The sequence below is a fragment of the Schistocerca nitens genome, chromosome 11 (genome assembly GCF_023898315.1).
Source record: "Schistocerca nitens isolate TAMUIC-IGC-003100 chromosome 11, iqSchNite1.1, whole genome shotgun sequence".
NCBI classification, from domain to species: Eukaryota; Metazoa; Arthropoda; class Insecta; order Orthoptera; family Acrididae; genus Schistocerca; species Schistocerca nitens.
Window position 1 is genome coordinate 119,640,578 of NC_064624.1, and position 21,956 is coordinate 119,662,533.

Here is a 21,956-nt window from a genome sequence, read left to right on the forward strand (position 1 = left end):
TCCGTTGCAGTTTGCCTTGAAAATGGCGGGGTGTTCTCCCGCCGAAATATCGGCGGTCGCTGAAAGTGTTACCTGGCTGAATTCCCGGAAGTTATTTGAAATTTCATTTAGTTGTACATTTGTTCGCATGAGGCGCTGTTGACTAGGCGTCAGCGTCAGTTGATGCTAAGATGGCGACCGCTCAACAGAAAGCTTTTTGTGTTATTGAGTACGGCAGAAGTGAATCGACGACAGTTGTTCGGCGTGCATTTCGAACGAAGTATGGTGTTAAACCTCCTGATAGGTGGTGTATTAAACGTCGGTATAAACAGTTTACAGAGAATGGATGTTTGTCCAAAGGGAAAAGTTCTGGATGGCCGAGAACGAGTGATGAAAATGTAGCACGCATCCAGCAAGCATTTGTTTGCAGCCCAGGAAAATCGACTCGCAGAGCTAGCAGAGAGCTGCAAATTCCACAATCGACTGTATGGAGAGTCCTACGAAAAAGGTTAGTTATGAAACCTGAACGTCAACTACCTGAGGCGATGGATCGGCCGCCAGGCAGCCCGTGACAGAGCACTTCATCACTGGCCTCCAAGAAGCCCTGATCTTACCCCCTGCGATTTTTTCTTACGGGGGTATGTTAAGGATATGGTGTTCCGGCCACCTCTCCCAGCCACCATTGATGATTTGAAACGAGAAATAACAGCAGCTATCCAAACTGTTACGCCTGATATGCTACAGAGAGTGTGGAACGAGTTGGAGTATCGGGTTGATATTGCTCGTGTGTCTGGAGGGGGCCATATTGAACATCTCTGAACTTGTTTTTGAGTGAAAAAAAAACTTTTTAAATACTCTTTGTAATGATGTATAACAGAAGGTTATATTATGTTTCTTTCATTAAATACACATTTTTAAAGTTGTGGTATTCTTTTTGAATCACCCTGTACTTTAGCACGATTCTGGCCCTTGTTGTGTAGACAGTTGTCACGCCAGAAGCTACCATCACTGTCAGGGCTGGCATCAACCGTGAAAGGACGCGGCTGGTAAGTGGTTCACACACGGCTCCCGTGGAAGCCCAGCTGAATGCCCCTACATTTCAATATTCCCCACACTAGACTGTCTCTGGTGTGTTGCCTCTTTCGAGCAGCTATTCTCCTCGATGACGGTGTATCGGATGCAACCGTCAGCCTGGTGGTAACGAAAAATGGATTCTTCCGACGGAATGAAATTTTTACATCAATTTTGGTCCAGTGCGATGACCCTGTCCCAACTAACTGCAACTGACGATGTGGTCTAGGCGGCTTGGGAGTATGTACGGATCGTCTGCTGTGGAGCCCCTTAGACATTGTGCTCCGAAAGGTGTGCTCCGAAATGTTTGTACCCACACCGGCACTGTACTCTGTCGTCAGGCTTGTACCGACCACCACCTGTCCTGCTTTACAGAGTGAGTGGGCCTCTGCCCCTCCACATTCTGTGACGAGGCACGGGTGTCCGACAACTTGTCACCTACTTGTCGTTTTGTGTTGGAACACGTGAAGCAATACTAACCTTACGACTTATCTTAGAAGAAAGATTAAGAAAAGGCAAACCTACGTTTCTAGCATTTGTAGACTTAGAGAAAGCTTTTGACAACGTTAACTGGAATACTCTCTTTCAAATTCTGAAGGTGGCAGGGGTAAAATACAGGGAGCGAAAGGCTATTTACAATTTCTACAGAAACCAGATGGCAGTTATAAGAGTCGAGGGACATGAAAGGGAAGCAGTGGTTGGGAAAGGAGTGAGACAGGGTTGTAGCCTCTCCCCGATGTTATTCAATCTGTATATTGAGCAAGCAGTAAAGGAAACAAAAGAAAAATTCGGAGTAGGTATTAAAATTCATGGAGAAGAAGTAAAAACTTTGAGGTTCGCCGATGACATTGTAATTCTGTCAGAGACAGCAAAGGACTTGGAAGAGCAGTTGAACGGAATGGACAGTGTCTTGAAAGGAGGATATAAGATGAACATCAACAAAAGCAAAACGAGGATAATGGAATGTAGTCTAATTAAATCGGGTGACGCTGAGGGGATTAGATTAGGAAGTGAGACACTTAAAGTAGTAAAGGAGTTTTGCTATTTAGGGAGTAAAATAACTGAAGATGGTCGAAGTAGAGAGGATATAAAATGTAGACTGGCAATGGCAAGGAAATCGTTTCTGAAGAAGAGAAATTTGTTAACATCGAGTATAGATTTAAGTGTCAGGAAGTCTTATCTGAAAGTATTTGTATGGAGTGTAGCCATGTATGGAAGTGAAACATGGACGATAACCAGTTTGGACAAGAAGAGAATAGAAGCTTTCGAAATGTGGTGCTGCAGAAGAATGCTGAAGATTAGATGGGTAGATCATATAACTAATGAGGAGGTACTGAATAGAATTGGGGAGAAGAGAAGTTTGTGGCACAACTTGACTAGAAGAAGGGATCGGTTGGTAGGACATGTTTTGAGGCATCAAGGGATCACAAATTTAGCATTGGAGGGCAGCGTGGAGGGTAAAAATCGTAGAGGGAGACCAAGAGATGAATACACTAAGCAGATTCAGAAGGATGTAGGTTGCAGTAGGTACTGGGAGATGAAGAAGCTTGCACAGGATAGAGTAGCATGGAGAGCTGCATCAAACCAGTCTCAGGACTGAAGACTACAACAACAACAGCAACAGCCCTCTGAGCAGTTCCCGTAGTCACTCACGAGCAGCTGACCATTTTCACCTTTTCCCTAGATGCTCGTTTTCGATGTGTCGAGCCCACAACAACAGGCACTTCGTCAGAGTGGCTTGTGTCGGATTAGTTCCCCATTTCTGGCCCGTATCATTGTTAGAGTGATTTGTGACTCATCTTTGCTTCACGTTACTGTGCCACAACACCAAAGGAGGCATTCCATTTCACTATGTGGCAGTGGCCATAATGTTACGGCTCACCAGTGTAATGTTTGACGTTGATGTCACCCGGCCTCCCTTTACCTGTTCCGACATTGCCAGACTCGTCTCCTTGGACCGAGATTCATTTAACGCTTAACGTTCCCACCCCAATTAACTGTATCCCAAATTAATAATTTTGTGAAAATTAATCCAGCTGCTGATTTTTGGAGCTGGGCAACCGTAACACCAAACTGCTGAGAAGTGTTTGTCCAGATTTTCTTTGAATAACATTATGCCAATAGTGTGAACTCCAACTTATTTGAGAAAGCGAAAGACGTACAGTTAGATGTAAGCGTAGGCTTCCGCGGCCGTTGTCTTCTTCAATAAAATTCTTCAGGGTATCAGACCGCATCGTCATAATTTAAAATGCGCCAACGTTTCGGCCAGCGTTGCAGCTAGCCTTCATCAGGGCCTTACGTTAACTGCTAAATGAACACACGTGGTTCCTTAAATAGCTGCACGAGAAAACCGTGTCGTTACTTGATTGGCTGTAAAAGGAGGAGGAGGAGGGGTGAAAGGTATGCTTTATTGGTGTTTCATTTATTATCTGTCATTGGCTGAAATAGCTGTTTTCTATTGGTCTTTATATTAATCCACCCCATTGGAGGAGATGGACGAATAGCGAACAGGTGATGGCTGTGACGTCACACTGTTTCCATGCTGTCCAGAAGCCGGCTGCGGCGTGCCATTGCTTTGTGTACTCGCGACCACTACTGCGGCTCTCCGCGTGTCTGCATGGGCCGCCACGGCTCTGCCGCCGCTCCGTAGCCCTGCTATTGCAGGCAGCCAAGACCTCGGAAGCTTGTACCCGTCCTCTCTATTCATGTTGGCGGGTCTTTTGGCTATTTCTATCGCCTCTCTAATCTTTCTTTTGAAAGTGAGAGGCTGTTTCGCCAGGACGCGGGCTTCTTGAAAAAATATTGGTTTCCCGCACTCGTCTCGGTGTTCCGCCACTGCTGACTTAGTGTGTTGTTTCAGGCGGATATATCTTTCATGTTCCGAGAGCCTTGTGCTAATCGGACGTCCCGTCTCACCTATGTAGACTAATCCACACGCACAACCAATTTCATACACGCCGCCTGAAACAACACACTAAGTCAGCAGTGGCGGAACACCGAGACGAGTGCGGGAAACCAATATTTTTTCAAGAAGCCCGCGTCCTGGCGAAACAGCCTCTCACTTTCAAAAGAAAGATTAGAGAGGCGATAGAAATAGCCAAAAGACCCGCCAACATGAATAGAGAGGACGGGTACAAGCTTCCGAGGTCTTGGCTGCCTGCAATAGCAGGGCTACGGAGCGGCGGCAGAGCCGTGGCGGCCCATGCAGACACGCGGAGAGCCGCAGTAGTGGTCGCGAGTACACAAAGCAATGGCACGCCGCAGCCGGCTTCTGGACAGCATGGAAACAGTGTGACGTCACAGCCATCACCTGTTCGCTATTCGTCCATCTCCTCCAATGGGGTGGATTAATATAAAGACCAATAGAAAACAGCTATTTCAGCCAATGACAGATAATAAAGAAAACACCAATAAAGCATACCTTTCACCCCTACTCCTCCTCCTTTTACAGCCAATCAAGTAACGACACGGTTTTCTCGTGCAGCTATTTAAGGAACCACGTGTGTTCATTTAGCAGTTAACGTAAGGCCCTGATGAAGGCTAGCTGCAACGCTGGCCGAAACGTTGGCGCATTTTAAATTATGACGATGCGGTCTGATACCCTGAAGAATTTTATTGAAGACGTACAGTTAGCTTTGTAGCAGTTGTTTCGTACCAAGACTGTAATGAGCCACTAACATATTTGTATTAGCTTATATTGTTTCATTCGTATAAATTTTGTCACAATTACTTTTATTATTTTACATTAATTTTTTGCATAATTTATAGTATTACCTTGTTGGTTCTTTCTACACAGAATACATGTTTTCTATCACAAAACAGCATTAATCTTATTTTTCTTCTTCTTCTTCTTCTTCTTCTTCTTCTTCTTGTGTTACGGCCTCTGTAGGACCACAGGTCGACTGCATTCTCCTCTTCTTTTCCCAGAACTTTTTCATTCTTTCTCTTCTTCTCTTCCGCTCTTCTTCCGAGATCTTTGGTGTACATTTCTCCTGTCGGCTTCACTGTTGACACACTAATCTTTTTGTGTGTTCTTCTCTGTCATTGGTCTCCGGCATATTGGTCGGTGTGTATTTGTTCCTGCAATTTTCCTTTTCTTCATCCTAATTCCAACCAGCCCTTCCGAAGTTCAACAGCCCACTTGGTTCCTGTCTGTCCCCTTGTCCTCCCAGTTGTTTCCCACACTCTCTTCGCCATTCTGTCCATACTCATCCTAACTACATGTCCAGCAAACCTTGCCAAAACAGTATTAATACAACCAATATTCAAATTTATACATTTATCTCAAATAACAATTTTATATTTGATTTTACATGATTAATATTGTGCTTCAGCACTCACCCACATGCATTGAGTAACTGACACTGGATAAAGATTCATAGAAAACTTGCATACATTAAATTTAAAATGTATACAAAATTTCCCAGTTTATCTTAAGTAAAGAAAGAACTAGCTCATACATACGTACTTTTGCCGGACTTTATTAACTTGTGAATAGCCTGCTTATCCAGATAAATGTGGACATGATACTCCACTGGAAAACACAGATAATGTAAAATACACATGTTTTTGCCACAAATTGTAATTTTTTTGTATTTAGAAAACACGGCTGTGTGTCACATTTGAGAGCTCATTCTGTTATTTGTGTGTTACATGTTGGGAACCAACAAATTACCCATAAGGCAGTATGTTGTATCACTTTCCTCCATTTCATATATTTTGTTTCTTTTATCCACTTTTACCCTGTATAAAGCTCTCATTTTCTGGAGTAAAGAACAATGATGTGGTCAGATAAATTTTGTCCTGAATGCTCTACTATGCAGATCAGCCCAACATAATTTCGAGCAAAAACATATTATCATCCAAAATGTTATGTCTTCTGAAATGCGCATCAAAGTGGAAAATTCTCAAGGGAAAAAAGAAGAATAAGCCTTAGAATGAAAACAATGGATGTGTATTGAAACTTCCTGGCAGATTAAAACTGTGTGCCGGACCGAGACGAACTCGGGACCTTTACCTTTCGTGGGCACGTGCTCTACCATCTGAGCTACCCAAGAACGACTCACTGTGAGGACGGGGCGTCACGGCCGCGAAAGGCAAAGGTCCCGAGTTCGAGTCTCGGTCCGGCGCACGGTTTTAATCTGCCAGGAAGTTTCATATACACTGCTGGCCACCGTAAATGCAACACCCTGAAGGAAGCATCCGAATCAAGTGAAATTTACACCATGAGTTTGCTGCGATGAGATATGCAACTGATTAGAATTTCAGCGCAGACGCACATCACGCGCGCCTGTGGCGCCACCTCATAGCGCCATTTAAGGCTTGGCGATTTCGACGAGTGTACGTTCGGCACGTGTGTTTACCTTGTGGTAGTTTCACAAGACGATCAGTTATGCCTCGTAGACAACAGCGAACATCTTTTGATCAAGTATCCGAGTTCGACAGAGGAAGGATAGTGGCTTACCGAGATTGTGGATTATCATACAGAGAAATCGCTAGTCGTGTTGGACGAAACCGAACAACTGTAATGCGGATATGTGACCGTCGGATGCAGGAGGGTACGACGGACCGACGTGGTCGATCGCATTCACCTCGGTGCACCACTGCACGTGCTGATAGGCAAATTGTGCGCATGGCAGTGACGGATCGCTCAGTGACATCCCGAACCATAGCACAGCACATTGCGTCTGTAACGCATCATCCAGTGTCTGCGCGTACCATTCGACGCCGTTTACAGCAGAGTGGTGTGTCCGCAAGACGTCCATTGCTTCGTCTACCACTGACGCAGAACCACAGACGTCTCCGTCGCCAATGGTGTGATGACAGACGGATGTGGACGGCAGAATGGAATGACGTTGTCTTTACTGACGAGGCACGCTTCTGTCTGCAGCACCACGATGGTCGGATTCGAGTGTGGAGACACCGTGGAGAGAGGATGCTGGACAGCTGCATTATGCACCGCCACACTGGTCTTGCACCGGGTATTATGGTATGGGGCGGTATTGGATATTACTCTCGCACGCCTCTAGTACGCATTGCCGGTACTTTAAATAGCCGGCTCTACATATCCGAGGTGCTGGAGCCAGTTGTCCTTCCTTACCTTCAGGGCTCGGCCACAGCCATATTTCAACAGGATAATGCGCGACCACACGTGGCACGCATTATCCAAAGGTTCTTCGTCAATAACCAGATTGAACTGCTTCCCTGGCCGGCTCGCTCTCCGGATCTTTCGCCGATAGAAAACATGTGGTCCACGGTTTCTCAACGAGTGACCAAGATTACATCCCCAGCTGCCACACCAGATGATCTTTGGCAACGTGTGGAAGCTGCTTGGGCTGCTGTGCCCCAGGAACACATCCAACGTCTCTTTGACTCAATGCCGAGACGTGTGGCAGCGGTGATCTCCAACAATGGCGGCTACTCTGGCTACTGATTCTGGCAGGAACCACATGTCACAGACGTCTGTAAACGTAATCATTTGATACTTGGTCAACATGTTATCTACAAAATAAATTTTGTTGTGCTACCTCTTGTCTTTCTTGGTGTTGCATTTACGGTGGCCAGCAGTGTAAGTCCACACTCCGCTGCCGAGTGAAATTCTCATAATGGATGTGTATTGTGTGCTTCACTAAGCACAGTATTAGGTACTGTAGTATATCTTATTCGTCACACAGTTTCGTCTCGCTTTGCCCACAGGTGGTGGACACTGCCCGCGACGCGGTCTGCTACTCGCTGGACAACGGCAGCACCAAGTTCTACGACCTGCTGCAGCTCGTCGAGTTCTACCAGCTGAACGCCGGCCGCCTGCCCACGCGCCTCACCCACTACGTCGTGCAGGGCCCCGCCGAACACAACTCCGTCACCTACTGAGGGCGGCAGTCCCGAGACGACACCTGACCGTCCCGAGGATCTGACGCTGTCGGAGGAACCTCCCGGACCCCGACGCGGCCAGTATCTACGCGGAGCTACATTGCCGACCGCGTACTCTTGCCGGCCTGTCGGTGCACACGTTTGATCTGTGCCTCGGTGGTAATACCCTGTAGCGTTTCGAGAACTGGACCGTGGTCACACTGTGTAAGCCGGCAAAGACTAGAGAATCGTTGTGGTATACCGGAATAGCTTCCAGTGTGTACTGGAGTAGCTTCCAGAAACTTCCGTCACCGTAGGATTCTTCTGTTTACCACTATGGAGAGGTAAAACCCTCTCACTATTTGTTGCACATATTATAGCATTGCGTGCAGACTTACACAACACTAGGGGGGTCGCGTTCTACCCAGCCCGACTTACAAAATGATGCGTCTTGTAAATTCTATTGGTGCATTTATTTCTTTATCCACCCGTGAACATTAATGTAATTTGTAAAGGGTACGGGATGACGTCATTATATATGTAAACGCGTATGTACAAAGGACATCTGCATAATAAGGAATCTGTTGACGACATATTAATGTAATTGAGTTTCGTGCAACATGTGTCATTACTGTGAAATATAAATGCATAGCACTGTGCACTGTTGGAGAATACATACAAAAATACTGAGCAGACTTGCCAAAGTTGGAGCTTTTTTATTATTATTTCTTTTTTTGCTGAGTCGTCAGTCTTGCTCTTGGCTATGTATGACCCACTACAGCTTTAGCCTCGGTGTCAATCTATTAGCACATTTGCTGGATGTTTACTGGTCTCTGTCTTCCTCAAAAGGTGTTGCCCTCTATGGCTCCCCAGTACCACAGAAGTTATTCCCTGATATCCTAGCACACGCCCTATCATCCTTTACTTACAGGAATCAGAGTTCCTCATAATTTATCGGTCCACCTAATTTGCAGCACCTCCAATTCTCTGTTTCCTATTCTCCCACAGTTGAGATTCTTCTGCACCCAGACAAGTTTCAGGAGAGAAATCCTATTTTAAAACTAACGGACATTCTCTGGTGTGTGGTTGGCCGACTTCTCATCTTTTTCGGATCTGTAAACGAGTGGCTACCAAATTGAGATGCTCTCAGTTCACCCTACGTCATTTCATGTGTAATTTAAAAATGTGAAGTTCCAAATGAATATCACTGCTTGTAATTTTCTCTCATGATGTCACCCACTTCGTTTGTCGTAAAATGTTTCTGTCCGTGTCTTATCATCTTGCCTCAATGTCTAAGCCTGACTTCCGTAAGACAGAACATGTCGTTTAGAGGTAATTTTATGCATTATTGCATTACAATACAATCTGTTATTAATTCAATCTGTACCGAACACACTTGCCGACACAGTTTTGAGATTTGACTCCTGAAATGGACATTGTTACCTTGCCAGAACTGTGTTTTGTAAACTTTGGAGGGATGAGGTCATTTTGTAGAAGAGGCCAGTATGCAAAGCACACGCTACAGATTGTGTACGCTACGTGGGACTTCTGTACATCTGGCATCGATGATAAATCTTGAGGTAGCCTGGCGTATTTTAAAAGCGTTTAACAGCTGTCTAAAATTTTTAAGAAGCATTACGCATGTTACTGCAGCTAATTGTCATCTGCAGTGTTTTGTCTGTCAGACATTTGTATGTGTACATAATATTTACAGTGCCTCTCTGCAGCACAAACTATGAAAATTCTTTGAAGTAATAAAATATATCTACACTATCATCGGTGTCAACATCCTCACCATCATTGAATGAATACTGTACAATATAGTGTATATAAATAAATAAGCAAGCAATCAGTTGCCACAAACCTTTTGACCCCTTACCTTCATCTGCAGAAATATTTCTAAATGCTTTATGTATTGAGTAATGCACGTGCGTGTGTGCGTGCATGTGTGTGTGTTGCATTGGAATTTATTTTTCTATTTATCAGAGTAACATATGATCAGTGAATGCACCCAGTAAATAATATTTAGGTGCTGAATCTATAAATAAAACTATGTATGCCAGTCTTGCATGATTGTGTCTGATAAGAGTGTTGCGTATATAGTTGTAATAACCAAGATGATTTAAAGCTCTGTAAGTGACTAAACGTTTTAGTTCATGATTTTAATTTATTACAAATTGCAGTGAGAGAAGCAAATGAAGTAGTTGTACAAACAGAGTAATAACTGAATTGTGATTTGTGTGTAATGTATAACAGAGTATCGTATATCATTCGCAGGAAAATGTAGAGAAAATTTATTTGCAATGTAATGTTATATATGTTTGTGAATCATCAGTATTTATTATATAGAAACATTAGCCTTTAGAGAAGCAAGTTGAAATAAGTATTTATCATGACAATACATATCTCGTCAGTTGCTGCTAGTACCGTTGTTTCGAAAATGACTTTTTGTGAATTTTGCATCGGCAACCCTGACGAATGAGATAAATGTAATAGCAGTGGAAGTGAATTGTAGTAAGTGTCTTAAAATACTTTGACATTGAAACTGAGGCTTTTGAGTTGCTACTGAAGAGTTACAACTCGGCAAGTAATAACAACATTATTATTTCTTATGTATTAATATCTATTTAGGAAGACTTTTGAACTAGATCTGTGGAGTGAGAGAGATACAAAGTTTAGTTGTAGTAACTGTAAAAATTAAAGAGTAATATATTTTTGTACATTTGTGGTAAAACTTTATTTTTGCCAAATAATATAGAAGTGCAGGAAGTTTTCCTTGGCCATGGCAACCACCTAGTTTTTGGTTTTATTAAAGTGTTTGTATTGTATACGTAGTGAGAAGTGGTGTGGCAGATGCGAGAACTTCCTGGCGGAACCTGTGTCTCTCTTTTTGTTATTGATTTTGTGTGTGTTAATCCTCGTGCTGTATAAAAGGGTTGTACATTGCATTGTATTCTGCACATCTCTATAACAGAATGATTGAGCTATCAGTATATCTCTGTACGTTGAAAATGAATGATACTTTTTGATTTGAGATCAGGAGAAGTTCATTCTGCAGCAAGCAATAAGTGTTGTCCACTGTGGATATTGACAGCAATAACTTGGACAATCATATCTTCATTTCCTGCGGACGTGGCTATCGTATTTCGTTGTGACACTTAATACTAACTGAATCCAGATATACTGTACATGATACATTGGTGCAGTTGTCGGGCATTACCACGTGGAGACGAGATGCAAATGTTAATTTGTGATAACTGTGACATTCTTAATGTCTAGTTGTGGTGGCTAGTGTTCTTTCCTGACACAATCACATTCATATTTGTGCCACTAAAGGCTTTCTTGAAGAATTACTCTTACAAATGTTTCTCTTGTGAAACATTGGATATCATTGTGTAATTCCTGAAATATTTTGCCGATGCAATTGACCGACATCTTCAGGTGCGACAAATTCACTGTTGAGCTACGACTGAAGACTTCTGTTTACTCCAGTCTAAAATGGGAAAACGTTTTCGGCCACAGAATTTGACACATTTCTGTGCGAGCTACTTCGATGCTCAGTGTAAAATAATCGTGCGTGGACTTGACGAGAGGTACCTTTTTCACCCGAGTGTCGGGACTAGATTGTACTTTGAAACATTTATTTAAGCAAAAGTAAGTTCTTTACAGTGGACAGAATAAAAAGCAATACAGATCGTTACTCAGAAGGGAACAAATCGGCAGGTACCTACTGGGGCAAATTTGTTGTTTTTTGCCCCACTTGTTGAGAAAGTCACAACCCTTTTTATGTTCTTTTTTTTTGTTATTGCCTGTAATATATCACTGTTGTGTATGGTGCACTTTCTTTCCTTGCAAGAAGTTCTGTGGTAGTGTAGGTAACCCTTACATGATAGACTAAAGATATTGCCTGCTGATACTTTGTTAGTGTTGTCCTTTATTAATGTTTAGTATTGTTTCTATTGCTGTTTACTGTTGTTATAGCTGTATCTCTATCAGTATTAATATGTATACAAGAACAGGGTTCGTATTTATGCTTCACTTCGTTTCGCAAATCTGTGAACTAGAGTTTTTATGTAACCACATTTACATTTCTTAGGAGTAAATGTTTGTTTTTGCACATTTGATCACTAGGATGTATTAACTTAATACTGTAATATGTACAAACAAGCTTGTTCACTTCTTTTCTATGGTCAGTAAATTATTTTTTACTCAAAACCGTGTGCTGTGTCATTTATTTCACCTGTCAATTATGTATTCATCCCATCCCTCTCCACCATTTCAGTGTTTGAAACACAATTAAGGAAGTTGTCAGTAAATTTTGGAGTTTACTCAGGGGTATTTTCTAAGTATTAAACTTTGTTTGGTTTCCTACCATCATTTAACTGTGTGTCTCTACTGCTCTGGAAATACCTGCACAGCAGTTGGCTCGATGTGCTCTGTTTGTTAATTTGAAACAAACTTATTTTGCTCATCCGTAGTACTCACTATTCATCATCATCTTGGACAGTTTCCAGCCACTGGCTGGGTCTGTCGGGAACACAAGCCTCTCCATCGTGTTCTGTCTTTCCACCATTCCCCCTCTTCCACCTTCGTCCAGTTCTCTCTGTGGTGTCACCGCCAGACACCACACTTGCTAGGTGGTAGCTTAAATCGGCCGCGGTCCATTAGTACATGTCGGACCCGCGTGTCGCCACTGTCAGGATCGCAGACCGAGCGCCACCACAAGGCAGGTCTCGAGAGACGTACTAGCACTCGCCCCAGTTGTACGACGACGTTGCTAGCGACTACACTGACGAAGCCTTTCTCTCATTTGCCGAGAGACAGTTAGAATAGCCTTCAGCTAAGTTAATGGCTACGACCTAGCAAGGCGCCATTTGTACCATTGCATGTATCTCAAGATAGTCTCACTTGTATCATCAAGAATGCTGTATACCAAAGGAGGATATAAAAGTGAAGTGTTCTAGTAGCTACGTTCTTTTCTTTATCACATTCATTACGAATCCTGTTCCAGACTTCACGCCAGTCGGCGTGTGTGTACGTGTGCCCTCTCGGCTACCCGTCACTGTGGACTGGCTGCCTTGTCAGCCCACTACACTCTCCTCTTCTTGTCACACATTCCTTCACTCCCTTCACCCATCTCTTGGTCTTCCTCTGGGCCTCTTCCCCTCCATTTGCAGATCAAACATCCTCTTTGGAATTCTTCCCTCATCCATTCTCTTCATGTGTCCATACCACTGCAGTCTTGATTTTTCTATCCTGTCCTGTACTGGTTCCTCCTTTAGTCTTTCCCTCACATACACATTTCGCAATCTGTCTCGTCTTGTTACACTCAACCTGCTCCTCTGGAACTTCATTTCACTAGCCTGTATTCTACTTTTGTCGCTTTTGTGCATTACCCATGTCTCACTTCCGTATGCCAATATGGGGACAAAGTAGGTTCGGTATATAATTCCCTTGGATTTCTGTGGCACCTCCTTGCTCCAAATAAGCCCCCTAATGCATTTGTAGAACTGCCCTGCTTTTCTGCACCTTTCATTTATTTCCATTGCGTTTCCCCCCTTACTTTCAATCACGCTTCCCAGGTACTTGAAGTTCTCTACCACTTGTAGTTTTTCCCCTCCACAAGTTATATCCACGTTTGGCCTATTCTTCTTCCTTGTTATGACAATTATTTCACTTTTCTTTGCAGAGAAATGCATTCCATATTGTGCTGCCGTTGCCTCCCATGCATCTAACTGCTCTTGCACCTCCTTCTCGCAATTTCCCCATAACATCAGGTCATCGGCAGAAAGCACTGCTTTCATTTTATGATCTCCAATTGCATCTGATACTTGCTGTAGGATTTCATCCGTAACAATAATAAACAATAAAGGCGAAATTGCACTTCCCTGTCGCAGCCCATTTTCCAGCTTGAACCGTGCAGTACGTTCCCTCCCCACTTTCACACAACTCTCACTTCCCTCATACATTTTTCTGACTTTTCGTGTTATCTCTTCATCTATCCCTTTTGTGTTCAGCACATCCCAGAGCTTGTCCCTACAGATACTGTCATACGCCTTCTCAATATCTAAAAAGGCCACGATTAAGTCCTTCCCGTACTCATAGTGCCTTTCCTGCAGTTGCCTTACCGCAAATATGAGGTCCGTTGTTGATCTTCCCGGTCTGAAACCGTACTGCTCCTCTTGCAGTCTACTTTCAATACTGCTTCTTATTCTCTTCTCCAGGATCTTTTCATAGATTTTTCCACAGTGGCATAGCAGGGTGATTCCTCTGTAGTTCTCACATCTCCTTTTATCCCCTTTCTTGAAGATCGGGACTATAATTCCTTTCTTCCAATCCTCAGGAATTCTGTTCTCCTTCCACACCACCCTCAGCACTCTGTATAGCCACTGGGTTCCTACTTCTCCTGCTGCTCGTATCATATCCACTGTTACTTCGTCCCACCCTGGTGCCTTGCCCCCTTTCATCCTCTTTATGGCTTCTTCCACTTTATTCCAAGTTAGATCATCAATTTCCCCACTATTATAATCATCCGCTGCCTTAGGCTCTCCATCGCTGTTAGTTACCCGCTTGACGGCATTCAACAGATCTTCAAAGTACTCCTTCCAAATCTTTTTGAGCTCATGCATTTCCTCCACAACTCTTCCATTATTATCCATGATCCTCAGGTACCCTCTTCTGAAGGCTTTGTTCTTTCGAAGTACTGCCTCTTTACATATGTTGTTCCACCATGGGGTTTCCCTACTTCTCCTCTTTGTGCTAGTTCTTCCGCACACAGTCTCAGCTGCCTCAACTAGAGCCCTCTTAAAACCTCCCCATTCTTCTTCCACTGTTCTCTGACCTTCCTTTGGCAGCTTCTTCCTGATCGCTATTAACAACAGTAATACCCACTTTTTACTCACTGCCCTCAAGCTTGTGCTGTTCCATTCTATTCCGGGTTTGTTTTTCTGGAAGTGTTAGATGTACATTAACAGCGATATATTTGTGTTGTATGCTTTGATTATTGGTTATCACACAGCCTTTTTGACTGTTGTGAAGGTATTTTCACAGAAGCAGAACTAACTGGGGCAGTAAAGATGATAAATCATAATTACAATATTAATGTATAATGAGCCATCAAGGACCACAGGTCACATGAGCCATAATACTCAGAAAATACTCCCGAGCAGCCTTCAAAGTTCTGTCGGTGAAGTTCAGATCGTCTTGTGTAATGGTTAAATCTTAAGCACAAAACATATTTCTCTTCATCAGTGCTATTGAAGTTTGCTTGTAGACTGTGAACCGTAAGAACACAGGAAAAGTGTTCCGCAAAGCAGTGGAATAAGAAAGAACAATTTCAGCTTTCTGACAAGTTCAGTCTGCCTTTAATGATTTACAACCTGATTTTGTGAGATTGCCTTGTCATCCCATTTTTGTATTATGCAGGAAAAGAAATCAATCGTACTTATAATGTAAAATAAAATGACTGTTGTTAACCCTTTAATCACAAGACCTGTATGAGCATACCCTTACTATTCGGCCTGGCATATGCTGCAAAGCTTGCTGTAAGGCATAATAAAATTTTAAGCTCTTTATTATCACAAACATATTTATGAAATGTAACCGAGCTATAGTTCCAATTCCACCCTTCTTTTACTTCATCATATTTTTGGTTTCAGATAAAGTACAGTGTAAACAGAGTTTGCAAGACTTTTTGATAGACAACTCCTTGTACTCTGTAGATAAATATCTTAACAGAGACTGTTAGACCAGCTTTAATAAAAATGTCTGTTAGATTTCAGTTCTGGCAGCACTTGGTTTGCAAGTCAACATTAGGTATTTTGTGCAAGATAAATTTATTAAAAGTGCATAAATATGTTTTATTCTGACAGGATAGGAATTCTGTAAATAATAGCAGTTGCACTTCACTGTAATGTACTCACATATTTTTGAAAACCTCCTGACAAATGATATTTTATGTTTTTTTAGTTCAGATTTTCTGACTTGTTCCACACTCATGAGAATCATCTCATTTTTGGATCTATGGAACAAAAACTGAATCTAATCTAATCTGACAACTTCTTTTGAGTGAAGTAACGTACAAGCACATTGTTATTGAAAAGGTCTATTAAAGTCTTATTTTTATTTATTTTCTTATGTTTCTACACTGTTGATTGACAATGAAATGAAATAATAATGTCACTGCTACAACAGATTTTGTACTAGCATAATAAGATATATACAAAATATAACTGAGTACCACTAATAACACAGAAAAAACAGTGCCTCAATCACACATCACATACAGGGTGTTTCAAAAATGACCGGTATATTTGAAACGGCAATAAAAACTAAACGAGCAGCGATAGAAATACACCGTTTGTTGCAATATGCTTGCGACAACAGTACATTTTCAGGCAGACAAACTTTCGAAATTACAGTAGTTACAATTTTCAACAACAGATGGCGCTGCGGTCTGGGAAACTCTATAGTACGATATTTTCCACATATCCACCATGCGTAGCAATAATATGGCGTAGTCTCTGAATGAAATTACCCGAAACCTTTGACAACGTGTCTGGCGGAATGGCTTCACATGCAGATGAGATGTACTGCTTCAGCTGTTAAATTGTTTCTGGATTCTGGCGGTACACCTGGTCTTTCAAGTGTCCCCACAGAAAGAAGTCACAGGGGTTCATGTCTGGCGAATAGGGAGGCCAATCCATGCCGCCTCCTGTATGTTTCGGATAGCCCAAAGCAATCACACGATCATCGAAATATTCATTCAGGAAATTAAAGACGTCGGCCGTGCTGTGTGGCCGGGCACCGTCTTGCATAAACCACGAGGTGTTCGCAGTGTCGTCTAAGGCAGTTTGTACCGCCACAAATTCACGAAGAATGTCCAGATAGCGTGATGCAGTACTCGTTTCGGATCTGAAAAATGGGCCAATGATTCCTTTGGAAGAAATGGCGGCCCAGACCAGTACTTTTTGAGGATGCAGGGACGATGGGACTGCAACATGGGGCTTTTCGGTTCCCCATATGCGCCAGTTCTGTTTATTGACGAAGCCGTCCAGGTAAAAATAAACTTCGTCAGTAAACCAAATGCTGCCCACATGCATATCGCTGTCATCAATCCTGTGCACTATATCGTTAGCGAATGTCTCTCGTGCAGCAATGGTAGCGGCGCTGAGGGGTTGCCGCGTTTGAATTTTGTACGGATAGAGGTGTAAACTCTGGCGCACGAGACGATACGTGGACGTTGGCGACATTTGGACCGCAGCTGCAACACGGCGAACGGAAACCCGAGGCCGCTGTCGGATCACCTGCTGCACTAGCTGCGCGTTGCCCTCTGTGGTTGCCGTACGCGGTCGCCCTACCTTTCCAGCACGTTCATCCGTCACGTTCCCAATCCGTTGAAATTTTTCAAACAGATCCTTTATTGTATCGCTTTTCGGTCCTTTGGTTACATTAAACCTCCGTTGAAAACTTCGTCTTGTTGCAACAACACTGTGTTCTAGGCGGTGGAATTCCAACACCAGAAAAATCCTCTGTTCTAAGGAATAAACCATGTTGTCTACAGCACACTTGCACGTTGTGAACAGCACACACTTACAGCAGAAAGACGACGTACAGAATGGCGCACCCACAGACTGCGTTGTCTTCTATATCTTTCACATCACTTGCAGCGCCATCTGTTGTTGAAAATTGTAGCTACTGTAATTTCGAAAGTTTGTCCGCCTGAAAATGTACTGTTGTCCCAAGCATATTGCAACAAACAGTGTATTTCTATCACTGCTCGTTTAGGTTTTATTGCCGTTTCAAATATACCGGTCATTTTTGAAACACCCTGTAATATAGAAAGTTTCTTTCCATTGTCAAACGTACCTGAATGATTACTATTCAGAATGGAGATGCAGTGGGTGAAATGTTCTCCCCTTTGTTGTGTAAAAACAAGTCTGGGTTTTGTGTGACAAGTAATAATATAGAATAATTTGGAAGTTAAAACACATCACTCATTAGAAACATGCACATGTGATTTAGCCAGGGCTGGTCCAATGCCCAGATCTAAAAGAAGGATGGGAAAAGTGTACTTCTAGTTTGATGTCGTGTGACTACTTACTCATGCATTATTTGCATATGTAGTGGAGTTTGCATATGCGAATGATGTGGTACCCTGTGGCTGTCACTGGCATTAAAGGAATTAAAATACATTCATGAAATAAATCATCATGAGGTAGAGTTTGTGGCCACTTTAAATTTTCCTCTATCCTCCCACCACCCCCCTGATTCATACCTCTTCTTTTCTTCAAATCTCTCTTCTCCACTTTTCTGAGCCAATTATACCATGGTGTTTCACCATGGAGCCTCAATTTGGGTGTCTTCCTCAATATTCTATCAGATGTCATTCCCTCCACATGTTCTTAACAACTGAACATTGCAATTACACCCTTTGATATTTCAATTTTTAATCTGTCCATTCTTGTTACTCCATTCTGGTTTAGCGACATGTCATTTCAAATGCCTGAATTATGCGTAAAATCCTTTATCTTCATTGTCCAAGTTTAAGTGACACTCATGTAATTGGAATAAGTAATGTGTACAAATTACAAGGTGAATTCTTTTACGATATTCACTGCAAGTGTAATTTAAGTAAGTGTGTGTGTGTTTTAAACATTTCTGGAATGGTATTAAAAGGAACGAGGACTGTCACCAACTTCAGTCCAAAGACTGATTTGACACCGTTCCCCTCCCTACTCTATTTTCATCTCTGCATAACTACCACAACCTGCTTACTCCATTCAAATTTCTATGATTTTTATCCCCGAGACTTTCCTTCATCATCAAGTGCATCATTTGTCAATGCCTCGCAATGGGGTCTATCCTGCAATCCCTTCTTTTAGTCAGGATGTACCATAAATTTCTTTTTTCTCCCAGTTCGGTTTGGAACCTCCTCATTAGTTTGTTGAGTTGCCTATCTAGTTGTAAGCATTCATCTACAGCACTGCATTTCGAAAGTCTCTATTCTCTTCTTGTATCAACTGCTTACTGTCCACATTTCACTTCTGTGCTATGCTACGCTCCAGAAACGATCTAACAGTTAAATTTATATCAGCGTTAACAAATATCTCTTTTGCAGAAATGCTTTTCTTGCCATTGTTACTGCACATTTTATATCATCTCTACTTCAGCCATCACAGTTATTTTACTACACTTATCTTACTTTTACCACTGCTCATCTACTACACCTCCTGATCCATTGCAATGGTGCATAAGTTTGTAATGTTTTTCCATAAGTTTAATAACCACAGCAGATACTCATAACAGAGACTTCAGTCATCAGTAATACAGGGTGATTCAAAAAGAATACCACAACTTTAAAAATGTGTATTTAATGAAAGAAACATAATATAACCTTCTGTTATACGTCATTACAAAGAGTATTTAAAAAGGTTTTTTTTCACTCAAAAACAAGTTCAGAGATGTTCAATATGGCCCCCTCCAGACACACGAGCAGTATCAACCCGATACTCCAACTCGTTCCACACTCTCTGTAGCATATCAGGCGTAACAGTTTGGATAGCTGCTGTTATTTCTCGTTTCAAATCGTCAATGGTGGCTGGGAGAGGTGGCCGAAACACCATATCCTTAACATACCCCCATAAGAAAAAATCGCAGGAGGTAAGATCAGGGCTTCTTGGAGGCCAGTGATGAAGTGCTCCGTCACGGGCTGCCTGGCGGCCGATCCATCGCCTCGGGTAGTTGACGTTCAGGTTTCATAACTAACCTTTTTCGTAGGACTCTCCATACAGTTGATTGTGGAATTTGCAGCTCTCTGCTAGCTCTGCGAGTCGATTTTCCTGGGCTGCGAACAAATGCTTGCTGGACGCGTGCTACATTTTCGTCACTCGTTCTCGGCCTTCCACAACTTTTCCCTTTGCACAAACACCCATTCTCTGTAAACTGTTTATACCAACGTTTAATACACCACCTATCAGGAGGTTTAACACCATACTTCGTTCGAAATGCACGCCGAACAACTGTCGTCGATTCACTTCTGCCGTACTCAATAACACAAAAAGCTTTCTGTTGAGCGGTCGCCATCTTAGCATCAACTGACGCTGACGCCTAGTCAACAGCGCCTCAAGCGAACAAATGTACAACTAAATGAAACTTTATAGCTCCCTTAATTCGCCGGCAGATAGTGCTTAGCTCTGCCTTTTGTCGTTGCAGAGTTTTAAATTCCTAAAGTTGTGGTATTCTTTTTGAATCACCCTGTATATTCCCCTTCACTATTTACAACAGTCTGCCAGTGCTGGGGTAACCTTACAGTTCTGCAGCCATAAAAGTCACGTTGTTTTTAAGGCAAAAACTCATAGAGCCACATTCAGCGCACATTTTCATCTGGAGAGGAAGCTCCTTCGAGGTTGTTCAGTAGAGAGCAGAAAAGGTGAAATTCTGAGAGTAGAAGGTGAGGTGAATATGGCTGGTGCCGAGTGACTTCCCAACCCAACTGCTGCATAGCGGTTTTTGTCAGTCTCGCAGAAAGCAGGTGGGCGTTATTGTGACGTAGCGTTGTTTCTCACAGTCTTCCTGGTTTGTTGTTCTTGGGTTGTCTGCAAGACATCTCAGTTGTTGGCAATAAACGCCATCAGCGATCGTTACACCTCGGGGAAGCAATTGGTAGTACACCGAAACATTCCTGTTGTGCCAGATGCACAACATTATCTTTTGTGGATGCACACAGGTCTTTATACAGGGTTGTCCGTTGATCATGACCGTGCCAAATATCTCACAAAATAAGCGTCAAACGGAATAAATACAAAGAACAAAACTTGTCTAGCTTGAAGGGCGAAACCAGATGGCGCTATGGTTGGCCCACTAGATGGCACTGCCATAAGTCAAATGGATATCAACCGTGTTTTTTTTTTAATAGGAACCCCCCTTTTTTATTACATATTCATGTAGTACGTAAAGGAGAATGAATGCTCTAGTTGGACCACTTTTTTCGCTTTGTGATAGGTGGTGCTGTAATAGTCACAAACATACGGCTCACAATTTTAGACGAACACTTGGTAACAGGTAGGTTTTTAAAATTAAAATACGGAATGTAGGTACATTTCAACATTTTATTTCGGTTGTTCCAATGTGATACATGTGCCTTTGTGAACTTATCATTTCTGCATTAATGCAACAAATGCTCAAAATGATGTCCATCAACCCCAATGCATTTGGCAATATGTGTAACGACATTCCTCTCAACAGCGAGTAGTTTGCATTCCGTAATGTTCACACATGCATTGACAATATGCTGACGCATGTTGTCAGGCATTGTCGGTGGATCACGATAGCAAATATCCTTCAACTTTCCCCACAGAAAGAAATCCGGGGACGTGAGATCCAGTGAACGTGTGGGCCACGGTATGGTGCTTCGACGACCAATGCACCTGTCATGAAATACACTATTCAATATTGCTCCAACTGCACGCGAGCTATGTGCTGGACATCAATCATGTTGGAAGTACATTGGCATTCTGTCATGCAGTGAAACATCTTGTAATAACATCGGTAGAACATTACGTAGGAAATCAGCGTACATTCCACCTTTTAGATTGCCATCGATAAAATGGGGGCCAATTATCCTTCCTCCCATAATGCTGTACCATACATTAACCCACCAAGGTCGCTGATATTCCACTTGTCGCAGCCATCGTGGATTTTCCGTTGCCCAGTAGTGCATATTATGGCGGTTTACGTTACCACTGTTGGTGAATGACGCTTCGTCACTAAATAGAACGCGTGCAAAAAATTTGTCATCTTCCCGTAATTTCTCTTGTGCCCAGTGGCAGAACTGTAAACGATGTTCAAAGTCGTGGCCATGCAATTCCTGGTGCATAGAAATATGGTACGGGTGCAGTCGATGTTGATGTAGCATTCTCAACACCGACGTTTTTGAGATTCCCGATTCTCGTGCAATTTGTCTGCTACTGATGTGCGGATTAGCCGCGACAGCAGCTAAAACACCTACTTGGGGATGGTCACTATTTGTTGCAGATTGTGGTTGACGTTTCACGTGT

At 42.7% G+C, this 21,956-nt stretch overlaps 1 protein-coding gene across 1 annotated transcript in view; it reads left to right on the plus strand.

Annotated features, from left to right (window-relative positions):
- The window catches only part of LOC126212697 (growth factor receptor-bound protein 14-like), a 411,244-nt gene extending 399,160 nt beyond the window's left edge, over positions 1-12,084 (plus strand). The window contains exon 8 of the mRNA XM_049940112.1: positions 7,747-12,084. Coding sequence (XP_049796069.1) covers positions 7,747-7,920 — 174 coding nt within the window. The 3' untranslated portion in view covers positions 7,921-12,084. The remainder of the gene's footprint in view (positions 1-7,746) is intronic.
- Positions 12,085-21,956: the final 9,872 nt, after the last annotated feature.